The 19,051-nt window shown below is 51.7% G+C and overlaps 3 protein-coding genes across 4 annotated transcripts in view; all 3 read right to left on the minus strand.

Moving 5' to 3' along the window:
- The window catches only part of CABIN1 (calcineurin binding protein 1), a 126,578-nt gene extending 117,932 nt beyond the window's left edge, over window positions 1-8,646 (minus strand). Inside the window, 3 exon segments of the mRNA XM_045819759.1 lie at window positions 1,273-1,386; window positions 2,432-2,507; window positions 8,219-8,646. Of these exon segments, the coding sequence (XP_045675715.1) occupies window positions 1,273-1,386; window positions 2,432-2,434 (117 nt within the window). The 5' untranslated portion in view covers window positions 2,435-2,507; window positions 8,219-8,646.
- A 2,053-nt stretch (window positions 8,647-10,699) lies between these two features.
- On the minus strand, window positions 10,700-12,150 carry DDT (D-dopachrome tautomerase). Of its 2 annotated transcripts, XM_045819824.1 has the most exons (3): window positions 11,882-12,069; window positions 11,375-11,550; window positions 10,700-10,957 (listed from the first exon to the last, which is right to left on the minus strand). In XM_045819824.1, exons 1-3 carry the CDS (start codon window positions 11,987-11,989, stop codon window positions 10,885-10,887), a joined length of 357 nt encoding a protein of 118 aa, XP_045675780.1. In that variant the 5' UTR covers window positions 11,990-12,069; the 3' UTR covers window positions 10,700-10,884. The 2 variants fall into 2 exon arrangements, with proteins under 2 accessions (XP_045675780.1, XP_045675781.1); XM_045819825.1 differs by lacking the exon at window positions 11,375-11,550 and having other exon boundaries at window positions 11,882-12,150.
- A 1,517-nt stretch (window positions 12,151-13,667) lies between these two features.
- Window positions 13,668-18,242, minus strand: LOC123806632 (glutathione S-transferase theta-3-like). Its single transcript, XM_045819874.1, has 5 exons — window positions 18,000-18,242; window positions 17,267-17,354; window positions 16,562-16,712; window positions 14,414-14,590; window positions 13,668-14,081 (listed from the first exon to the last, which is right to left on the minus strand). Exons 1-5 carry the CDS (start codon window positions 18,109-18,111, stop codon window positions 13,887-13,889), a joined length of 723 nt encoding a protein of 240 aa, XP_045675830.1. The 5' UTR covers window positions 18,112-18,242; the 3' UTR covers window positions 13,668-13,886.
- Between the last annotated feature and the right edge of the window lie 809 nt (window positions 18,243-19,051).

The following is a 19,051-nucleotide window of genomic DNA, read 5'->3' on the forward strand; positions in this document are numbered from 1 at the left end:
CTACTAAGAAGGGAAGGGCAGGTCCCAATTCCTACAGCCCTAAAGTACTCCCGACAAGCTACAGAACTAGGAGTAGGAAGCGATCACTTGAGGGAGAGAAGGAACAGACGCTTTCTGCTGACGATCAGAACGCAGCACCTGCCTCATCAGAGCTAGAAACCATCCAAGGACAGAGCTTGGGACCAACTGTCTGCCATCCTGGGGCTGTAGGGCACTCTGCTCAACGGAAGGACTACCCAGTCCCGAAATGCCTGTGGGGTGAAGTCTGTCCGTTTGCTTACATCACCTCTGTGCTGAGTACTTGAAAACAAAAGCGATTCCTCTTAATGAAACACACATCATCTTCCTGAATCAATTCCAGGCAGCGACCATTCCCAAACCCCCAGGTAACATCTCCGTGACCCAGCTAACTCACTCACCACCAGCGTGGTCCCCACGTGGGATCCAGGTCCTGCCCTCCCTGCCTGCCCCTCTACACCGTGCCCATATCTTCGGTGTGGCTCTGCTCCCTCAGCCTGTCTCTGTGTTGGCATCCCAACCCTTCTCTCTCACTGCATTTTGCAAAAGCCCATGGTACACCCACACAGGCTCCCTTTACTCCTGGGCTGCCTGGAATTCAGGCATTTCGCCAAAATGGGCTGTCAACAGGTGGCACATAGGAATCAGAAAACCAGGGAATATAATCCTTGCTCTAATTTTTATTTTTTAGATTTTATTTATTTATTTTTAGTGGGGAATGGAGGGAGAAAGAGAGGGAGAGAAGCATCGATGTGCAAGAGAAACAGCAATCGGTAGCCTCTCTTGCACCCCTGACTGGGGACCTGGCCCACAACCCAGGCATATATGCCCTGACCAGGAATCGAACCAGCAACCTTTCAGTTTGCAGGAAGATGCCCAACTCACTGAGCTATACAAGTCAGGGCTGATGTTTCACCAGTAAGGTAGCTCTGGGCCATCAACACCTTACTGGCCTCCATTTCCACAATGACAGAATGCGGGCAACAACCCCCACCAACTTGGCAGAGTGGTTGTCAAGATCAAGTAACAGTGACAGCTGGCACGTCCAGAGCTCTTACTACGCACCAGGATCCACTCCACATGCTTCACTAGATTCATTCAACCCTCACAGCAACTCAAGGAGGCACACACACGCTACAAGCGGGAAAGCTGGGGGCAGAGAGGAGAGATAATGTGTCTGAGGTTACAGCCAAGCAGTGAGAGGGCAGAGGGCAGACCCAGGCCACCTGGTTCCAGGGCCTGCTGGCCCCTCACCTCTCGCAGCAGGCGTGCCTCCAGCAGCTCATGATAGGCCTTGGCAGACTCCTCAAACTGGTCGTGTTTTTGCAGATCCAGGGCTTTGTGATACAAGGCAAAAGCCTCTGCTTCCTGCAAACAAAAACAGGAGACATTTTCACACAAAGGTTTGTCTTTTTTAAGCCCAAAATGTATGTGATGGGAGCTGCAGTCAAGGCCAGGTTAACTGTCAGCCGTACCCTCTGGTAGCAGAAACAATCTTAACTCTCCAGCCTCCCAGGATCTCACCCCTAAAATCCCACTGAGGATCATCTGAATGCATTGAAAATTCGGTGCCACCGACAGAAATGAGCAGCACGGTCTGCCTGCAGACCTATAACCTATTCTGCCTTGAACAGCCATGGCTTTCTCAAAATATGGGGAATGAATAATAAATGAACATCTAATAAAAGAAGAAGTGTTAGACAGGACAAGGTCTCAAGGTCTGGGCCATTCCTTCTAAATGTTATTCTGGCTAAATGTTAAAATGTAGCACAATATTTTACAGACCAGCTGTGAACAGGATAAGCTTCACAGGAATTCAAGGAATAAATGTAGCCAACTGTAAAGAAGAAATCAATGTGTAATTGACCAAATAGAGTACACAAGCAATGGCTAAAGCCTCTCTTCAGGAAACAGATTTGGATATGAATTCTGTGTCCTTTACTTGCTGCAAGTAGTAAAACTGTCTAGGGACAACTGTATCTCATTCTTGAATACAGCACCCCAAGTGTGGCGAGCCGCTTAAGTTCAGCAGCAGTAAGACCAGAACATGCCTTGGGGATCACACCAATCTGTTCAGGGAGTGTGTCCTGGGAAAGGTCCATTGCAAAGGGAACACAGGCTGGGGACACCCAGCCATAACCCAAATAGAGAAAGATCCAGGAATTGGAATAACGGCTTTCAACAGAAGGGGTTAACTGTCTCCCTCTCTAGCAACTATGACAAGGCCACTCAAGCCACTTTAACAGAAGTCAAGCATTCGCACCCTCAAATGTGCCAACACCCTGCCAACACCCGGGAGGAAGGCTGCCCCATAGTGAGAGCCTTCAGGGCCCACCCAGAGAACGCCCCTCGCCCCCAGGAGTGAAGCAACAGAACACTGACACCGGCAAACTAGGCGAGCCGCAGTCCATACCATACTCAGAGCTTCAGCACTGCCGCTGAGCACTGCTTCCCATCACCCGCGAAGGCTGCACCCGTCCGCAGGTCTCCTGGAGAGGGCACACGACAGACAGAGAAGAGGCCCGTGAAGAACCGAGAATGTCCCAGTGCCCGTGGGGCTCCCCGGCTCTAGGCCTCGGGACGGCTGTGTGGTCAGTCACACAGGGAGCCCCTCTGTCCCCCGGCTTGAGCACGTGCCCTTGCCGGGCAAGGCACCACGTGCCAGGACACAGAAGGGTGAGACCAACTCCTGTGCCCAGGCCTCACTGCTCAGCAGAGGCAATGGGTCTATGAACAGTTATTTCTTTTTCAAAAGTTGAATAAAATAGAAACAGGCAACATCTAAGGGTGGAGAAGAACAATTCATTCAAAGGGACCAAGAAAGGTGAGGGGGTGAAGTCAGCCCTCGCACCAGCCTGGGGAAAGGGACAGCACGGCAGCGGATCCAGGGAGGCCCAGGCAGGGAGAGCGGGCGGCGGAGAAGCGGGGGCCAACCAGGGGCCTGAGAGCGGGGGTGGGGGTGGAAGGCGGAGGGGTCCTCCTGTGCCAGGGAGTCGGAACTTTATTCCACAGGCAATGGGGTAGCCACTGTGCGTTTTCAGGAGAACACAACTTTATAAATATAAAGGGAAACAAATTGGAGGTTGGCAGACCAATCTTAAGTCTGCGAAAAGGACAGGACCGGTGGAGAAGTCAGAGCTTCACGCACTGCCGGGGGGAATGTACAGCGGTGCAGCCGCTGCGGGAACTGTCTGGTGCTTCCTCAGAATGTCAGACACAGAAACTCCGCTGCTAGGGAGCCACTCGAGAAATAAAAACCTATGTCCACACTAAAACTTGTTCTCCAGTGTTCCCAGCAGCACCATTCATGACAGCTTAATGGTGGAAAACACCCAAATGTCCCTCCAACGCTGAGTGGATAAATAAAAGGTAGTATGTCCCTACAATAGGTTATTATTCAGACTAAGGTACTGACCGATACACACCACAGTGTGGATGAACTTGGACAACCGCATGCTAAATGAAAGAAGCCAGGGGTAAAACCACATACTGTCTGATTCCACGGACAGGAAATGTCCGGAACAGGCAAACCCACAGACACAGACTGCAGACAGTGTGGCTGGGGGACAGGGACAAATGTGGGGTGACTACTAATGGGTACAGGTTTTCTTTCTGGAGTGATGACAAGGGTCTAAAATTGACTGTGGTGACGGTCCCACAACTCCGTGAGTACACTAAAAACCACACCTTGTGGAGGGGAACTGTGTGGCATGTAAACTGTCTCAGCAAAGCTGTCACCAAACAGAGACGCTGGGAGCCTGGAAGGAGCAGCGGTGGTTCTGACCTGAGCAGCGGGATGTGAGAGGGCACCACCGAACGAGCCGGGGAGGGGAGGCAAAGGAGCCAGAAAAGTCCCATCTGAGAGGCTGGTAGAAGGCCCTGGGAGGACCCTGCGGGCAGCAGGAATGAGCCTCAGCAGACAGACTGACCCCAACACGCGCGCCACCTGCACCAAATGCAATGTCCACTGCCCTCGCCAGCAGTGCCCACAGCAATGACTTCCAGCACGGCCTCCGCAGTGGGCCCCGAGTTCTCCAAAGGTCTTACAAGGACAGAAGTACAAACTTTTTCACAGATCCAGGAGACTAAAACTTTCCTAGACTGGTATTTATTGTACCTCCTGGTTCTACAATTAGAAAAAAGAAGGCTGCTAGTTAAGTCTGAAAATGCTGCTTCCCCATAAACTATGCTATGACGGACACAGTGAGCACAACACAATATGGAAGAACGAACCAGATAAAAGTAGAAGCTGCAGCATCAAAACCCTGCATCTAGCCCTGGCTAGTGTGGCTGAGGGGGCTGAGCGCTGGCCTGCGAACCCAAGGGTCGCCAGTCTGGTTCCCAGTCAGAGCACACGCCTGGGTTGCAGGCCAGGTCCCAGGCTGGGGATGTGCAAGAGGCAACCTATCAGTGTGTCTCTCCCTCTCTTTCTGCCTCCCTTCCCCTCTCTCTAAAAAATAAAATCTTAAAAACAAAACAAAACAAAAAAATAAACCCTGCATCGAGCTAGAGAGAGAGGGAGGGAAAGAGATCAAGCACTGACAGGAATCCTTGAGCATTGCTGCTGTGGGAAACAATATGGAGGTTCCTCAAAAAATTAAACTTAAAGGCCCTGAGCAAGTAGCCTAGTTGGTTAGAGTGTCGTCCTGAAACATCAAGGCTGCAGGTTTGATCCCAGGTCAGGGTACATACAAGAATCAACCAATGAATGCATCAGTAAGTGGAACAACAAATTGATGTTTCCGTCTCTCTCCAAAATCAATAAACTTTTAAAAAATAAACATAAAGTTACCATATGACCCAACAATTACACTTCCCTGATGCATCTGAAAGAGCTGAAAGCAGAATCTCAAAGCTATTTGCACACCCAAGCTCTTGGCAACATTATCCACAACAGTCACAAAGGAGAAGCAACCCAAGTATCCGTGGATGGATACAAGGATAAACAAATTGTGCTACATCATGCAAGGGAATATTACTTAGACTTAAAAAGGAAGGGCGTTCTGATGCAAGGCTACAACATGGATGAAACTTACATTATGCTAAGTGAAATAAGCCAGTCACAAAAAGACAAATATTGTATGGTTCCAGTTATATAAGGTACTTAGCATAGGCAAGTTCTGGAACTGTGGCTGCCAGGGGCTGGGGGAGGGGAGCAGGGAGCTGCTGCTGAACAGGACAGAGTTGCAGTTTGGGGAGATGAAAAGGTTCTGGAGAAGGACAGTGGCGATGGTTGCCCAGCAACATAATGTACTTAATGCCATAGAACTGCACACTTAAAAACGGTTAAACTGGTAAATTTTATGTTGCATACATTTTACCACAACCTTTTAAAACCTTCATGTAGTGAATTAATAGAATAAAAGAGTTTCCAGTGGGATGAAAGCTGAATGTGTGTTCCAGGTACAAAATGCTATTCCCAATAAAGTCTCGGCCACACTCTGATCACCCCCCAGAGGCCAATGGCCCCTGGAGCAGACAGCAGCTTGAGCCACTTCCTGGTGACTCTGAGCAGAGCCCTCAGACCCAGGGGCCAGGAGAACACTAGGCGAAGAGATTGGAAGAAGTGGGGGGAGCCTGTCAAGTCACGGCTCCGCAATCACTGTCCTAGTTCCCCCACTGGGTCTGCCCACTGAGTCCTACAGGACAGGCCTCTGACCCCAATCCCCAGGGCAGCACACCGCCTCCACCCGAACTTCCACCTTCACTTACAGAGCGGGCACTCAGTAAGTACCTTTTGGTTGATTTTTTTCACAATTCTGTTATTCTAAAATCTGCTCTTCTTCCTACATCTGAGAATGTAAGAGGAAAAAATGGAAAGGGCACTGGGTTTGGAATGGGGAGCTTTCAGAGTGTGACCAGGCTTTGCCTCATAATGCCTGAGTCCCTGACCCTTTGCTGCCCTCAGTTTCTCCATGTATAAAATGGGGTCAACAGCCCGACCAGACTGGGAACTCCTCTGAACACAGAACAATAAACTCAGTGGGATTCCCCATGGCAAGTCTACAAAGTATGGACCCTCAGGAGGTTCTTGACTAGCTGCAGCTGCAAGGAGCCTGTCACCCCAGCTCTGCCCCTGCTGCCCTGCAGAGGCTGGCAGTTCTTCCGCAAAGGAATAGAAAATACAGGAGAGAAGGCAGAGGGTGGCACTCTGCCAAGCCACAGGCCTCTCAACTCACTCTCCACTGGACAGGTGCTAGCTCCAGGTCTCGGCAAGTCTTACCAAATGTCATCTGGTAAGGAGGGCCCAGGGAGAGCTGAGAAATGAGGTCTCTGCATGGCAGTGATGGGAGAGCACCAATGCAGCCACCACAACCAAGGTCCACCTACCCCCTCAAGAGGAGAGCTCCCCTGCCTCCTGACTCAGCAGCACCTTGCATGAAGGTACCCAACAACCACTGGGTCTGTGCTAGGTGCCTGCGCCTTCCCCTGGGGCTTCTGTGTACCCCCAGCACCAGAGTGGTACAGAGAGGACACCAATCTCAGAGCTGACAGGAGATAACGCTCTCGGGACACCTTGAATAAATAAATGACCAGGCAAGTCAGAGGAAAAAAAAAAAACCAGTGAGCTCCAAGTCAGGAGAAGCGTTTCTGGATTTACAAGCTGCCCAGGTCCCTGCCCATCCCCCTGCCCACCCAGCTCCAACCAAGGAGGCACCTGGATTGCCCAAAGCTGCAGCTCCCAGAGCCTGTGATGACCTGGGTCAGGACACCTTCAAGAAGCCCACAACACAGAAGAGAAAACAGAATTTTCAAGCTTCCTAATTAAGTGAAATAAGCCAATCACAAAAGAGCAACAGTATATGATTCCACTTACATGAGATGTCTACTAAAATAGGCTAATTCATAGAGACAGAAAGTAGAATGGTGGCTGCCAGGGGCTGGGAGAGGGAAGAGTGGGCGTTGTTTACTGGGGACAGAGTTTCAGTTTGGGATGATAAAAGAAAGCTCTGAAGACAGAGGGTGGTGACGGTTGCACAACAATGTGGATGTACTTAGTGCCACCAGACCATGCACTTAAAAAATAGTTAAAATGGTACATTTCATGTAAGGTACACTTTACCACAATTTTTCAAACAAAAAACAAAAAACAAAAACAACAAAACTTAGGGCAGAAAAACAAAAATCTAATAAAAAAAATGGAGAAAATATATGAACTGACAATTCACCAAAAAAGACACAACTGGCTCTCAAATATATGAAAATAAGTTCAAACTTACACATAATTAGAAAAATAAAAATCCTAACAGTACTTCACACACCATTTCTCACCTACCACACCAGCAAAATTAAAGTATAACAGCACATGATTCTCATACATTGTTGCTGGGAATGCAACAAGGTATAATTCATCTGCAGGGGAATTTGACAAAATTACAAACGCAGCTAAGGTGCCTTTCAACTCAGCAACTACACTTCTAGGAATCTGCCCTAAAGATGGACCTCCAACAATACGAAAATATATATGTGCGGGGTTATTCATTGCAGCACTGTTCGTAATTGCAAAACATTGAAAACCACCTAAATGGCATAGATACATGAATGGATGTATAAACTATGGGGCATCCACACAATGAACTAATACGCTACTGTAAAAATTAATGAGGGCATGCTCACAGCAGCATGATTCATAATAACCAAAAAGTGGAAATAAGCCAAATGTCCGTCAACTGATGAATGGGTAAGTAAAATGTGATATATCCAAACAACGGAATGTTATTCAGCGATAAAAAAAATAATGAATTATTGACAATCTGAAATAAATGAACTATGAAAACATAGAAAGTCACAGATCACATATTGTATGATCCCATTCATATGAAATGTTCAGAATTATTATATTTTTATATTTGCAACAAAAGTTTGCCGACTTCAAACAAAACCATTCTCAGGATATTTTAGTTCTAACCAGTTATATATCACACAGAAGGAACCCTAACTGCACGGAATCCCACCATCTCACGACCTGTAATAACCCTGGCCCCCAAAGAGTTAAGGGGCTCCCAAAGACACTTGTGCAGGCACCTGCGAGCGTCAGTAAGTTCATCTAGCCCCGTCCACCTACTCCAGGGAAGCAGTGTGGTCAAAATCCTCAGCGAGGAGTCGGGCTGACCCACTGGTTAGCTGAGGGACTTTGAACAACTCACTGCACCCGTTGGCCTCAGTTTCCACCCCAGTAAATGGCGATAATACCACTCACCTCGCGAGGCTGTAATGCAAGTGAAGTGAAAGGACGCCAGTCAAGGGTTAGCGCCGGGCTTTGCACCCAGCAGACGCCGAATCAATGGTGGCTCCTTGCTGTTGTCATTTGTGAACCATTCCGGAGGCCGAACCCCATCCTAGGCACCCCAGGACAGCGGCAAGAGCTGTGAAACGGCCCGAGGAGCAGCCAGAAAACCCGTCCTCGTCGCTCTCGCTCTCCGGCCTCTGTTTCCCCGACTGTAAAACTGGGGCTGCTGCGGAGACCCCTCCGTCCGCACCGGCTCCGACCCCGCGCTCGCCACCACTCAGTCCCCCGCCCCTGGCTCAACAGAGCGCGCGCCCCACTCCTGCAGCTGCCCATAAACCCACTGCCCAGGAATTCACCAGGCGTCTCCAAGGCAACTGCCTGTCCGCCCGGACCCCCGCGCCGGCCGGCTGCGCGCCTGACAACAAGACGCGCCCCTATTGGCTCCAGTGCCGGCTCTGCCAGCCAATCAAGGAGGGCGTCTGTCTCGCTTGCAGCCGAGCTCCCCGAAACCCTACCGGCCACCTCCGGTGCCACTCCGAGCTTGGTGGTGACCGATCCGGAACCTTGGGTTTGGTCTTCTCGGTTTGGAGGCTTGGAGCGCGAGCTCGCGGTCGGACTCCATAATGTTTGGGAAGCGCCGAGCTCGGTGCCTAACCCGAGCGGTACCTAGTGACGGGAGGTGTTATTGTTAACTATCTGGGGCAGGTGCTCTGAAGGCAATGGAAACTGGGGGAACACTTAAGAGGGAACTAGAGATGGAACAGCGTTCTTCTTCATATTACCTGTACCTCATTTCTTCTGAGAAGGTTTGGAAGACACCCCCCACCCGCCAAAATACAGATACAATCAACTATTGAAACAAAAGGAAAAGGCGGGGGGGGGGGGCGGGAAAGAAACCAAGACTTGGTAAATGAACGGCCAGCGAGGGAGTGACAGAATTTCAGAGCCCAAAAGAGGATCCAGTTTGGAAGGATTTTTCACCAGGCCTCGGCCTGAGAGACGTTACTCTCAGGAGCTAAGCGGTTTAGGGAAGGACTTGACACTAGTTGAAATGCATAGCTACTGGAGGTCCAGCAAGAATGATTTAAATAGGAATGAATGTTACGGCTTTCTCTTTGATCTTAAAGACAGTAAAATCACTAAGAATTCGAAAGCCAATTTAAAACAATAACACTTTACTGATATGCCAGGAGTTACAAAAATAATTGTGTCACCAGTGCTGATTTTGAGAGTGTATATAGCCTTGGGAGAGAGGCAGTGAACAGAAGCATACAGATGGGTTCCAAAGTTTCAGTGGATAACATGCAAACTTGGATGTAGCTCCCACCCTCGGGTTGTACGCTGAAAGATGCTTTGGAGTGAACGTTGAAAAAAGATGGGAAAGGTGGCCCAAGCACCAGGGAGCTATGTGGCAAGGATTTGGAGGTTGGAAACAATGAAGCCAAGCAGGAGCCTCTGGCAGCAGAGTATTACCAGGGGGTAAAGTTCATAGTCAATGTAGGGGCTAATGCTGGAGAGGGGCAAGGGGCCAGTCCCTACAGCAAACAGATGACGTCACTCTCACTAGAGCGGTGATCAGAGATTTAAGGTGGAGAGACCAGATAGGTTGTTCTTGCCTTGCCCCTGGATCCCTCCTTGGGCACTTCACCCATTCATTCACATTCAACCCACATTCCCTGAACCCCTCGGGGAAGCAAGACCCCCATGCTGGCAGGAGGAATGAGTACAGAAATGGGACAGGTTGCCAGGGGAAGGAACTACAAGCTCTAGCTTTTAATGAGAGTCCTCAGTGGTGGTCTGGTCCAAATACAGCAAGCAGGCAGACACGTGTTCCATTGGAAACTTGACTATATTGAGACTGAACATCTCAATTTGGTGTATTTCACTGGTACACAAAAGACAAGGTGATCAAACTTTTACCTGTGCCAGGAAACAGTGCCTACACCGTGTTTGTCCTCTAAAATGTGAAAGCATGATATGGTACTGAGGGAAAGTGGGGGAGATCCCATTCATTCAGTTTCTAACTGCAGACACTGCATTTCCAGGTTTGCCTTTCTGCAACATGGTGCACAGCTAGGGAATTCTCAGCAAGACTCACAGGAATAGATGGGAACGCACAGGGAAGGCTCCCCTGCTAGGCACAGCAGTCTGTGGCAGGGAACTACCTAGGCCAGCCCAGGATGAGAACAGGAATATCTGGTCAACAGAGTCAGCAGGGAGGCCCAGGCTCTCAGCCCCTCCTGAGCAGCCTGCACATGGGCATGGAGAAGGGGGCCTCCAGGCTGAAACCTCCGCATCTTCCAATTTAAGCAGCCTACAAACCATACATGAAACAGCAACCCTGAAGATAGGAACCATCCCACCCCCCAGGTTCCCTAAGGTCCCTTCGTCATAAAGCAACCCCACTGCCCAGGGTGGACCAGAATGCCTTGGTACAGTAAAAAAGTCATGTTTGAAAGACGAAGCTCTCTTGATTTATTTGGCATGAGAGTGGGGAAGAAGAGGATTGTGAGGTCACAGTCATGTCCACATGAGGGGCTGCCAGAAGCTGGTATCCACCAGGCCCTCCCTCTGCCAGGAGATCTCTCTGGAAGAGGTGACCAGCTCACAGATGCCCTGGATGCACTCCGTGCCAGTCACAGAAAAGTCATGACCGTCCCCTTCTTGCCAATCTGCCAGGGCTCCAGGGGGAAAAACTGGATAACTATCCTTCAGGGGACAGAGAAAAAGATGTCATCAGCTACTTGGCCATCACCTCATATTCCAAGACCCTTAGCCAGGCATCCCCACCATGGGCTCTCAGGCCAGCCAGCCTTGGCCCACCAGGTATTTTGCAAGCCTGCACCCCCCCCCCATTACTGTTCTCCCTCTGGCAAGGCAGTGGGCGTGTCAAGGGTGGGATGGTGGCTGTACATTAGCGTGGCCCACCCAGGACTACACTCAGTCAGAACTTCCTTCAATTCCGCTAGCACTCTAAAGGTGAACCCAACACCCGGGGGCCCCAGAACACTAGACCTTCTGGGGCAAGGTGAGGAATTTACTTTTTTCCCCAACTTCAAGAGGAGCCCTGACATGCCTCCGGTCGCGCAGCAGGCCCAAAAGTGTCCTCTCCCTGCCCCCACGCACCGGTCCTGGCCCAGTGCCAGCTCCTTGGTGAGGAATTCGAAGAAACGGGAGCTGTGGCCGCGGTTCTCCTCGGCCGTGCCCACCACACCAATGGAGGAGACTAGCAGCTGCGCGCAGGGCTCGGCCGAGCCATTCACCGCCATGGCCAAGCCAGGCCGCACCGTCACATTCACGCGCTGCGGGGGACACCAAAGATTCGCCTGAAGCTGGCACAAGCCAGGCCCGCGCTCAGGACCGAGGAGCGCGGGACTGGAGACGCGCGAGCCCCACGGAATCAAGGTTAGGGCTATGGGCCGGGGTCCTTGCAGATCACTTCAGAGTCATGGTTGGGGAAGGCGACACTGAGAGAACGTGGGGGGTGGGGCCGCGAGGTCAAGGAGAGCGAGAAGTCAGAGCTTGTTGGGGGTCCGTGGGAGGAGTCAGGATGTTGGGAAATCGGGGTGTGGACAGAGCCCGACCCCTGGTCCATCACCCTCTTCCAGCCCGAGCTCCCCAGCCCACGCTCACGTCCTCGGGTTTGCCCAGGATGGCGGCGGTGGCTGCGCAGAGCCGCTTCTCCAGCCCCGCAGGCACGCGGCCAGCGGGCAAATTTGTGTCCAGCTCAATGAACGGCATATCCGGAGGGAAGGTGCGCGACGTACGGCGGCGAAGAAGAAAACGGCAGAATCAGACTCCGAGTTCCCAAGCCCCTAGGGGCGGGGCGCCACGGAAGCCGGGATCCTCATTGGCTTTGCAGGCACACCGCACCTCCCGACTGGCTGCCTGGGTTGCAACCCCGGCCCTAGCGAACAACCTTCTGTGGCCCAGATTTCCGGAAGTCCTATTGCCCTGCCCACCCCGCCCCCGCCCCGCCCCCGCCCCGCCCCCGTCCCGCCCCCGCCCCGCCCCCGCACTTTGGCTTTCCAGAGCTGTGGTCTTCTGCTGTTGATCCCATTTAGACGGAGGTCTGAACACCCCTAAACATGCACATACCTCTAGGGACCTTCCCCAGGTCTAACCCTAATGACGTTACATCGTCAGAGAAATTTTTTTAATGAGTTGCCACCACCTCAGGCAACTTCACTTTCAGTGAGACTCCGCGCTTTTCTTGATCAGGAGACAAAGTGACACACGTGTAGGGGAACCGTGGGGACCTGCAGAGATGCTAGGGATCACTAAAATCCTGCCTGGCCCAAACGTCTGCCTTTGTGTCCTCTTGAGCCTGCAGCACCTTTGCCACAGTGGAGCTGTCCACCAGGGCGTCGGAGCCAGGTCCCAGTAGACTTGCTATGTTTATGGTAACATATTTTTATAGGCAAAACAAAAGGTGTTAATGCACTTTTTATTTTCCCAAAAGATGTTTTTTAAAACATGGAAGTCTGTTGTTGTGGCTAACCATGGTATTGTTTTATCATCGGTGTTTCGAAGTTACTGGAATTATAAATGAAAATGTCATTGAAACCATGTGGGTAGATGTTTATAATTTCAATTACACATCTAAAATTCTGTATGTGTGCATATTAAAGGAACCTTTATGGGAAAGCAGGGTTGAGAGGCTGTCTGTTCATGACCCTGTCCAATTAGCAGCAGCTTATTGGACGGTGGAAGACTCTGGAACACAAAACAGATGGGTTGTGAATATTGAGGGGAAAGGGCAAAGTCAGGTGGTAAGTCTGGAACCCAGAGTGGGGCATGGACTGTGGTCAGGGCTGCAAGTAGGCCTGGGAGAGCAAGGCCTCTTGGCAGCACTTGGGGGGCCGGGAAATAACCTGGGACTTCCCTCCCTTCAAGGAGTTTCATGCACTGGCCTGTACTCCCCTGTGGGAGACCCAGAGACCGAGGAAAGAGGCCATTCCTGACTCAGACATCTCTTCCCAGGGCAAACACCCATCGGTGACACGTGCTCAGCTCACAGGGCATGGAACCAGTTTCCTGCCAGGACAGAGGGAAGCAAGCACTAGGGCTGAAGAGCCCAGAAAGGTCACCTGAACCAGCCTGGGGCTGGATAGGTCAAGGACAACTCCCTGGAAAAGTGGAATGGTGACAAGTGCCCAAAGATTGGGGTGGGGGGGTTCCAGACAAAAAAGGTAAGGATGGGTTCTGGAAGCAGAAGAATAGGCACCAGCCAAGGCCAGGAAGCTGAGGCAGGAGTTGTGAGAATGACTGCAAAATGATGGGTTACTGTGTGCAACCAGAAGGGGGCAGCCTGGAGGGGTGGACACAAAGCCTGGAGGCAAAGTTCGATGGCCTGACCTGTAATGTATGTAGCCTCAGGGCAGTAAGGTGCCAAGGAAAGTTTCAAGCAGAGGAAGGGCAAGGTCAAACATGTATTTACTAAAGCTCTTTCCAGAAATCACAGGAAAGTTGGAGTGGAAGGGGCAAAAGTAAATTAAGGAGATAGACCAAAGAAGGAACGGGAGGGACCTGGGGACCAGAGACTGTGCAGGGTATCTTGCTCGTGGCCAAGGAGAGATGCAGCTCCGTCTCTTTATTTTGACACGTCTCCATCATTGGCTGCAAGGCGTGTCCCTGCTCAGTGCAACAAAGCCTGCACCAAAGGCTTCAGCCTCTCTTTCACAGCAGGGTCTGCTGGAGGCAGGTCCTTGGCCTTCAGGATAGTTTTGTGGGCCTCCTGGAAGAGGTCCTCCCCGACTGCAGCCTCCACACGCTGGCGCCAGGCAGCCAGCTTGGGTCGATTTTTGAAGACAGGGCAGCCAGCGCTGACGGGCTATGGGAAGAGGGAAGGAGTCAGGCGGAGGGGGCTGGGCATGGTGAAGCACAAGATAGCATGACCTGGTTTAGGGGTCCACTAGGTGGATTTTCCCTCCTCCACCCCATGTGTGATAGGCTGGGGGTCCTCTCCCCAGAAATACTGAGAAGCTCCTTGATATCCCTGCAGTGTGGGGTTTTCAAGTCCCATTTTACAGACGAGGACACTGAGGCACAGAAGAAGTAGCTCACCCAAGGTTCCACAGCCACAAAGGGCAACATGAGCTAGTACCCTGGCTCTCTCCCAGGACACCCCATTGCCCAGTGGGCAACCCACCGCATGGCACTCACATGCATCAGCTCTGTGATGGCCACCAAGTCAGCCACTGAGATGTGGGGCCCAGCAAGGAAGTCTTTATCCTTTAGGAACTTGTCCTCAAGCAGCTGCAGGCACTTGTCCAGCTCAGCCAGAGTAGATGCCAATGTCTCGGGGGGCACCGGTTCACCCAGGAACACAGGAAACATCATCTGGTGGGTGGGCAGGCAGGAGAGGGCTAAGGTTCTGCCCAAAGACCAGCCTGGATTCTGTTCTCATCTAATTTATCACCAGTCCTTCAGATTTCTCCTTGTTCCCACCCACCCCTTTCTACCCACAGCCACCATCTGCATGGTCTCATCTCCTACTCAAACAGGGACAAGCTCCACCTCTCCCTGGGTGCTCACACAGAGCAGCCAGGGGATCCCTCTGCAACCTCAGGCTGCCCATATCTCTTCCCTGCGTAAGGCCTTCCATGGCTCCCGCTGCCCTCACCACAACGGCCTCGCCACCAGGCCCTCTGCAGTGTGGCCACCATCCTCCCCCTCTCCACCTCCTAACCCACCCAGATTTCTCAAATGGGGATGTACCTGTGAACCCCTCTGCGGCATGGTTCAAGTGCACACTCCTAATCAGTATGCTTGGGCGGGGCCTGAGACTCAGCATTTCCAGTGAGTTCCCAGGTGACACTAACATTCCTGGTCTGTGGACCACACTTTTGAGGAGCAAAGGTCTACACTCACTCTACTAGACCTCTCTCCATTCTGCAATCAAATGTACCAGGATCCTGCCCCCATCAGTTTGAGGGGATCCCTCTCCCAGCCCCTAGAACCTCAAGGCAATGGAAACCTTTTTGCCAAACGACCTTTCAGAACAGTGGTCCCCTACAGAGTGTCCCCTACCTGCCACAGAGTGAAAGTGTGCCCGTCTCACACTCCATCACGGACACGGGGGCACCCACCGTGTGCCAGCACTCTACAAGTAATTACTCCAAGTGCATATTTCAAAAACTACTTGCACATTTAATACATAAAAAATGGCATAGATGTGCTGTTTTAATATGCATTTGCTTGAGTTTTACTGAAGTTAAATATGTTTTCATCCATTTATTGACCATTTCTCTCTGTCCTTCCATTAAATCCCTGCTGGCTTCCTTTGCCCATTGTGCCTCCATGTGATAGATTTCTAAGAGCATCTTAAATATTAAGAATGTTACTTCTTGCCTTGACCAGTGTGGTTCAGTTGGTAGGGCGTCATTCTGCAAAGAGAAAGTCCGCCGGTTCGATTCCCAGTCACGGCACATGCTTGGGTGGTGGGTTCGGTCCCCAAATGGAGCACATATGAGAGGCAACTGATGGATATTTCTCTCACACATTGATGTTTCTCTCACTTCTTTCTCCCTCTCTTCCCCCTCTCTACATATAATAAAATCTTTTTTAAAAAATGTTACTTCTTTCTAACATATCTTTGTCAAGATCTTTCCCAGTTTTTTGCCTATTTTAAATGTAATCCTTTTTGTCCTTTCACAAAATTTTCTTGTATGTGTAAAGTTGATTAGGCTTTTTTTAAACAAAAAGATTTATTTTATTCTTAGAAAGAGGGGAAGGGAAGGATAGCAGGCAAGAAACATCAATATGTGGTTGCCTCTTGCACATCCCCTATTGGGGACATGGCCTGCAACCCAGGCATGTGCACTGACTGGGAATTGAACCTGCAACCCTTTGCTTCTCAGGCCCGTGCTGAGTTATACCAGCCAGGGCTAGGCTTTTCTTTAAGTCTTCAGCAGTTCATAGGCTTAGAAATCCTTGCACACCCAGAAACCAGATCAAATTTATTGAAATTCTCTTCATTTCTCCTGGTTTCACTTTTCACATAACACCTCTCTATCTAGAAAGTATGTGCGTAGTAAAGCAAGGATTTGGGTTTTTCTTTTCTCTCCCAAAAGGCAGTATTTCCAGGCAGCAAAGGAGCAGAGGGTTAATTTCCAGCAGCTCAGGGATGAAGGCACATTGGGTAGTCACTCCCTGGCTCAGCCCCAATTTCCCCTCAGAAAAACAAGCTGGTTGGAGTCTCTGGCATTCTAGAGTTTGGTGTTCTGAGGCCTTAGGTCTGAACAGAATGTTTTAAATAGAAAGCACTGTCCCCTGAGCATCCCAAGAGGGGTCCCTGCCCCCGGGACTCACCTTCTGCCACATGGCCCGGGTGCAGGCACTCCGCAGAGCCGTGTGCTGCCATGCCAAGTACTCGTCCACGCAGGCACGGGCCTGCAGGTCCTGGGGGTACCAGTGGTCGGGGGTCTCATACTTTCGGCTAAGATACAGCAGGATGGCCACGCTGGGAGGCACAGCAGGGGTGAGGGAGATGTCCCAGTTACTTCTCAGCTACCCCACAGGGGCCAGGCCCTGAGTGGGGCAGGCCCCTGCTCCTGGCGTGTGTTTCCCCAACTCCTGTGGGTGGCATATTTCACTATCTGCATGGTGCAGAATAGGAACATGAGGCTCAGGGAGGTTAGGCGACTTCCCAGGGTCACACAGCTCTACCCTGAGTCATCCTATCACCTGAACTGAGGGCACCAAGTGACATGTTACAGGATTTCAGAAGGGGGGCACTCAGAGAAAACTTCCACAAAAAGGGGGCACCGGCATGGGTCCTAAAGGATGAAAGCAACTCCAGTCCTGCTCCCCAATACAGGCAAAGCATCAATACGACAGAAGCAACACCCGATGCCCCTCCCAGCCCTGGTACTTCTGCCCACAGCAAGCCACTCTCCACCCTGGGGCTGGCACAGTTGCTCGGGGTACATAAGCCATGATCCAAGCCATCAACAGCATACACAGGGATGGATGGATGGTCCCACAGGGCAATGCAGCATTCCAGGGACCCATTACCTCTCAGCCAAGGTGAAGTCTCCATCCTTCAAGGCTGGCACCTTCCTCAGGGGGTTCACCTGGGCAAAGGCATCACTGAGGTGCTGGCCTGTGGGACAGACCAGAGAGGCAGTAGGGGAACCCCTGAGACAAAGGTCTCTGCCCAACCCGACCCAGCATCCAGGAACTTTCTGAGGCTCCTATCCAGGTGGTGCACTAGGGAAGAGGAGGCCACCCCACTGACCACCAAATCACAGACCCTGACCCCACCAGAGGGCCACCATTCCTGTGTCCACCCCCCTGGAACCTGGGCCAGGCAGCATCTTGTCTTGGCTTGGGAGGAGGGCGATTTCCTAAAGCTGTAATGCACATACATACAGCCATACAGATCCAGGTGAACAACCTTTTCCCAGAAAGATGCAGAAATTCGGAGATGGAGAGTGCTAGTAAATGAGGAGGCAGCTTCATTGTTTTCTCCAAGCCCCGGTGTAGAGTTACTGGGGCATTCACCCCACTTCCCCATCCCCACCCCCAAACTCTAATGATCTCTACCTGCCCTACTCCTTCTTAACCTATATTTTAAAGAATGTTTAGATTTCACTAGGTAAAGGACGGAGCTCTTTGAAAATACCCAAATAACTGATGCTACGTTTCCGAGCTGGAGGGTCCGCACACGCAGCCTGACCGTGAGGCGGCGCCGGCGGGCGAGAGTGCGTCAGCACACTGGAGGCCCAGACCCCCCAGCCTGGCCCACCTTTGAGCAGCTCCACAGCGCGCAGCTCGAAGGGGATGCGGTTCTTCTTGGCGAAGATGTAGACGGCGCGGCAGGGCTGGGACAACAGGTCTAGGTAGAGCTCCAGACCCATGACGAAGGCGGCAGACAGACCTAAGTGGGGGCGTGAGTGGACCGGGGACAGATCCAGAAACCGGAACCGCAGGCAAGAACCGCCCCCCCTACTCGAGCTTATTTACTCGCGCTGCCCGAGACCGGAGTCCCGCCACGCCCTCCCCGCCTATTGGATAGCTGCGGGGAACTTTGGGCCAACTGGCGGCGCTCCCGATCTCCCTCCTTCCTTCAGGGTCAGGGCTGCGACTCCCTCTCTCAGTGGGGAGGCTCAAGGAGATCTGGACTTTGAGCTGAGGTCTCACGGCCAGGTCACGCCCCTTCTCTGGACCTCAAATGTCCACCTATATCAAATGGGATAGGGGAAATGATAATGGGAAACGGGAGGCCAAGGGCGCTCCAGCACTGGTCCTCAGTGAATTTAGGCCACCTCCCCCACCCACGAAGGTGGCTGAGTCGGAATCGCTGAGAGCACTATGGCGGAGGAGAAAGGGAGGGAGGGGGAAGCAGCCTCCCCTAGGCCCAGTGCCCAATACCCAGCGTGGGGAGCTGGGAAGGGTGTTTGGATAAGGGTGTAAAGAGGCCTAACCCACATTCCAATAACTAGCCGCTCCTCCCCAGTCCCTGGAGTCACATCCACTACACTCCAGTTAATCGCTTCCTGGAAGCAAAAGCCCTGTGGGGCTCAGCTAGAGGCTTGCAGGCGGGCCTAGAACTTCCCCACTTGTTCAGCAGGGCCAAGTCCCTCCAACTGTGACGCTGGAGCTCCTGGGGTCTGTGTCTATAATGCCTTATTCTCCAAGACAGCCTCCTGGGTTAAGAAAACTCTGTCCCCAAACTCGAGATTGAGAGAAAGCCACTTGGCAAGAGGATCAGCTACTAGAAAATTTGAAAAGAGCTTGGCCTCCCTGGTCCCCCATGCTCCCCAGTTAAGGAAGGCCTACCGCCTGCCCCCCAGCCCC

The sequence above is a fragment of the Phyllostomus hastatus genome, unplaced genomic scaffold, assembly GCF_019186645.2.
Source record: "Phyllostomus hastatus isolate PE091 unplaced genomic scaffold, TTU_PhHast_1.1 phas_scaffold_387, whole genome shotgun sequence".
NCBI lineage: Eukaryota > Metazoa > Chordata > Mammalia > Chiroptera > Phyllostomidae > Phyllostomus > Phyllostomus hastatus.